Source organism: Gavialis gangeticus, unplaced genomic scaffold (assembly GCF_001723915.1).
Source record: "Gavialis gangeticus isolate Ggan-Ray unplaced genomic scaffold, GavGan_comp1, whole genome shotgun sequence".
Classification (NCBI taxonomy): Eukaryota; Metazoa; Chordata; order Crocodylia; family Gavialidae; genus Gavialis; species Gavialis gangeticus.
In genome coordinates this window covers 43,864,924-43,869,267 of record NW_017729000.1, presented here as the reverse complement: position 1 = coordinate 43,869,267, position 4,344 = coordinate 43,864,924, and the positions used below count along the sequence as shown (strand labels likewise).

Below are 4,344 nucleotides of genomic sequence, written 5' to 3'. Positions count from 1 at the left end.
AAAAAAAAAAAAAAAAAAAAAAAAAAATCAGCCTGAGGCAGAGAACTGGTATGGGTAATCTCAGTCTATGTTGTTAATGTTTGGCAAAGCTTTACGTGACTTAAAGCTGGTTTTTAAAATGGGAGGTGCTTGGCAACTGTGATAATGGGTAGGGTTGGTAACACCACCTTATAAAGCAGATTTGGCTCTGAGAAATTCTTGTTTAAAGCTTGTAGCCTTCATTGGAATAAGAAATAAACTGTGTTGCATTGTTCAGCATAAATGTCACAATAGTTGTGCATGTTTAACTTTTTCTATAATTTAAATCTAAATTTAACCACATGGAAAGAATATCAGATGTCAAAAAAATTCTGCTGGCGAGGGGAAAATTTTGTAACCCAAAGAATGTATTCTCATTTGGTACTAAATTACCCAGAAGCAATTACTAATGAGCTATCTCTCTTGTACCCAAAAGGAGTTTGCCCTTACAAAAACAGAAGAGAGTGATTTAAAAGAAGAGAAGGGGAAAGAGTCAGTAACTGAGGATGATGCTGATGCTGAAGACTTAGAAGTGTTTTATCCAACAAATCGGTGGCAAACAGTCCATCCAGGTAATACTGCTGGTTAATTATAATGTACCTGTGAAACCACATATTGCTCCTCTGACAAAAATTTCATAGAAACCAAAAAATTCCATAGAATCCAACTTCATTTTTGGGCTTCAAACAGAGAGGTCTCTTGTAGACAGCCCCAGTTAAGGTGAGAAGATCACTACAAAATCAGTTTTCAATGGGAACTGCTGCTGAAGCACTTCCAGTTTACCGAAACAAACTTAACAGACTGTCAGTTAAGTAGATAGGTGGTGATGTGCCTCTATCACTTGTTCAGGAGTCCTTTCTCTTTTTGCGCACTTGTCAAGAGACAGATTTTATAATATTCATTGGCACGCACTGTTCTGGTATGCTGTGCTCTTTTCTGGCTTTTTTAAATATTACTTGGTAGCAAACTTGTCGTTAAGAGTAGTAATGTCACCTTGCACAGTTTTTTTTGAAGAGTTTCTAATCCGTTTGTAGTTGAAGTTCAGTTTGAGACTCTCTTAAATCTGAAACTTCTGTTCTAGGAAAAAAAAGCATCTTGCTTAATTTTGGTATGCATCTAATCTTGAGTGAGCTTTAAAAAAGTTTCTTCCTGAATTTTCCATAAAACTCATCTCATCTGAATCTTCCGGGATGCTGGAGTTGTCATATTGTAACAGTCTGAGTCATTTTACACATGCAGGAGTGATTTCACAGCTAGCAAATCTACAATAACAACCAGTGGATTTCCACAGAGTAAAAAGAATTTCAAAAACATAAATTAGCCTATTTTTATGCTGGATGCCATTTGTGGCTGTGAGCGGGTATGTACCTCCATCCCACTGCCATGCTGGAATTCCACTGACCTCCATCTCATCCTCCCATTCATCTGCCATGCCTTGATGGTAAAATTATATTTGGGAGGATGGATGATTCTTTCAGTGAAGTTCAGTCTGACAGGGTCACTGGTCTTCTGTATGGCTACACCTCCCCTACACCCTGCCCATTTCCTCTTGGGTTGATGGTAGATACTCCTCGTTCATCTGGAAAGGGGGATGTCTAGTAAATTCCCTTCTTAGGTTCTGCTGAGTTCTTTAACCCACAGCTCCTTGGCCGCCTCTGCCTCTGGCTGAATCTCTCCTTGAGTTGGATATCAGGTTATCCCTGTGGATGCCCTCTCTCCTCTTTCTTTCTCTCTGTCTTTATCTCTGTGCCTTCCTTCGTGGGATTCAGTTTCTGTAATTATACATGGATCAACTTAACTCTTTCCTGTCTCTTCCTGGCCTTACTTCAGGCCTTACAAACTTAATTGCTTTGAAGACCCCAGGTGCAGGATATAGAATCCTGCTTAACTATAAATCAAACCCTTGTGGAATCCTTCTCTCCAGCTCTCTTTGTTTACACAAGGAAAGTAAAATCAAAGGGGAATTTCTTATTCTCAGCCTCCAATTCTTCAAATTCCTTCACAAAAAAATGATCACTCTTGTTTCTTCCCAGTTCTGATGGCTTAGTTAGGCTGTCACCATCCAGTTTATACCCTGCTCTCCTTCTCCTTGGCATGCTGTGTAAATTCCTTCTTTGCTCTGGCCATCTGAATTTCCCTCTAGACCCCTGCTTCTCTTAATGGGTCCATATTTTCCCTCTACCTGGTGGGCTTCTGCCCGCTATCCTACGGGGATATCCCACCTAGTTCTGTCTCTAGGGCTTTGCTCTCAGTACCCCACCATCTGCTTTTAGATATCTTTCTGGGAAGGCATGGGTGATCCTTGCTCATGATGGTCCAGCTGGCTGGGATCTCTTCTTAAATCTTCACAGCTCCCAGTCTCGCTGGTTGGTTCCTGCTCTGGGGGATACTGAACACCAAGCCTTTCTTTGGCATCCTCTTTTAAACTGCCTGGTTCTCTCTCCAGGGCAGTAGGTGCAGGCTCCCTGGGTACATATTCTCATGCCCCCAGGGCCTGCCTGTTTCCCAGGTTTTCCCTGGACCCTCTTCCTGAGCACTCGGGGGATGTGCTGCTCACCCAGACCCATCCCACTAAGCTTCATGCCGGCACTGTCAGCTCTGTGGGAGAATAGCAGGGGCTTGGCCCTGGCCCTAGCCCTTGCTACAGTGGCCTGTTGTGATATGTGGCTGTGGCAGGAATCTCTACTCGGTCACATTTTGGGTGTTAAGTGTTTGGGGTTTTGAGGGGTTTTTTAGTAAAGATGATAAAGGTTGGCCTACTTTTATATAAAGAGTTTATGCTTATTCTTTCAGGAGTCTTTTTGTTTCATGTATAGTAATAATAGCTATCAGCATCAACTGAGGGGGGAATATATTCCTTAGAATATAGATGCCAAAACTTTGTGACAGTGGGGCTTCATTGTCAGCTTGTCAAGAGCCTGAGGATCATGTAATTTTGTGTATGCATATGTCTGGTATAAATGCACACAGTCTTTGATTTTATTCCTTGACAGAATTTGCCGTTTGCTTTTGTTCACAACCATTAGAAAATTGTAGATGAACTTTGTTCTCATTGGGTAATTACAAACATCTGGGCAGGTTAAATCAGGTTCAAAATGGCCACCTGATTTAAACTTGGCTCATCCTGGTGCTGTATCAGTGAGCACCAATTAGTCTAAACCTGTAAGTGTACAGAAGTTCCATGAACACAAAATGGTCTAAAAATTGCCAATCCAGGTTTATCATAAAGCGGGTTCTATGTAGTATCAGACTTGCTCAATTTTATGTCAGACTGGTGCATGGATCTTTTGTCCACTTCCTTTGCGTAGCCAAGGGGCTGGAAAAACCCAGCTACTGGCCCAAGCCCCAGGGCTGGTCTTTTCACTCCCCTTCTCCCCCCACACTAGTCTCTTTGCATCTCTTCCCCCCAGCCCCTTGCTTCTCCCACCCCCCTGCCCGCCAGCCCTCTCAACTGCCATCTCGTGCTTTTATCAGCATTCACTAGTGCTGGAGCCCAGTAAGTCCTGGTGGGGGGAGGGGTGGGAGGAATGGGGGTGTAGGTTTGTTGGGGGAGACCCCATCGCACCCAGGAGTTGCATCTGCCCCCCCACGCCACCCACCAGTCGTGCCTGCCTCCCCTACTTCCTGCGGGTGGTGCCTGCCCCCCCCTACCCCACATGCAGGTTGTGCCTACCTCCAATCCCCCTCCAGCCTGCTGTACCTGCAGCCTCCCAGCTAGCCCCCCCCCATCGTGATTTCCCTGATATTGTGCAGCCATTTTGAATCTATTATAACCTCCCCCTAATGCTTTTGAATGTCTGTACTTGGCCGTTACGAAAAAAAATTACTAGGGAAAGCAGCCATAATCTGAGTTCGCCTTTTGGACAGTACTTTAAAAAAAAAAAAAACAAAAAACAACCAACCAAACAAAAAAAACCAAAAAAAAACCCCCTCCACTTTTTGGAATACCCATTTTAAAATCTACCCTCCATTCACATGTTTTTGTGTGCAGCACCTTCAAAGTCGCGCTAATCTTCCTATAAACTTAGTAGGTTATCAGTTCTGTTAGGCCATAAAAATTACCAAAGCAATACAATATAAATATATTTGTGTTTTGATATAGAAGTATTCGGTCATCTTCAAGGAAAATGAGAACAATGTAGCAGACTACAGAAATAAACTTTCCATATTTATTCTAAATTTCTTTTGAAGTCTTCAAAAGACACTTCTGGGTGAATTTTTTCCCCCCACAACTTCACTGTAGAACCAAGCTGAGCTATAATTTGCATATAAACTTGACTGAGATAACACAACCCCAGCTTTTCTATTACAGTACCAGGTCCTTTC

The 4,344-nt window shown here is 42.7% G+C and overlaps 1 protein-coding gene across 3 annotated transcripts in view; it reads left to right on the top strand.

The window, feature by feature from the left end:
- SIL1 (SIL1 nucleotide exchange factor) overlaps positions 1-4,344 on the top strand; it is a 312,127-nt gene that overhangs the window by 94,611 nt on the left and 213,172 nt on the right. For all 3 annotated transcript variants that reach the window (XM_019506554.1, XM_019506552.1, XM_019506553.1), the window contains exon 3: positions 455-590. In XM_019506554.1, the coding sequence (XP_019362099.1) occupies positions 455-590 (136 nt within the window). The remainder of the gene's footprint in view (positions 1-454; positions 591-4,344) is intronic.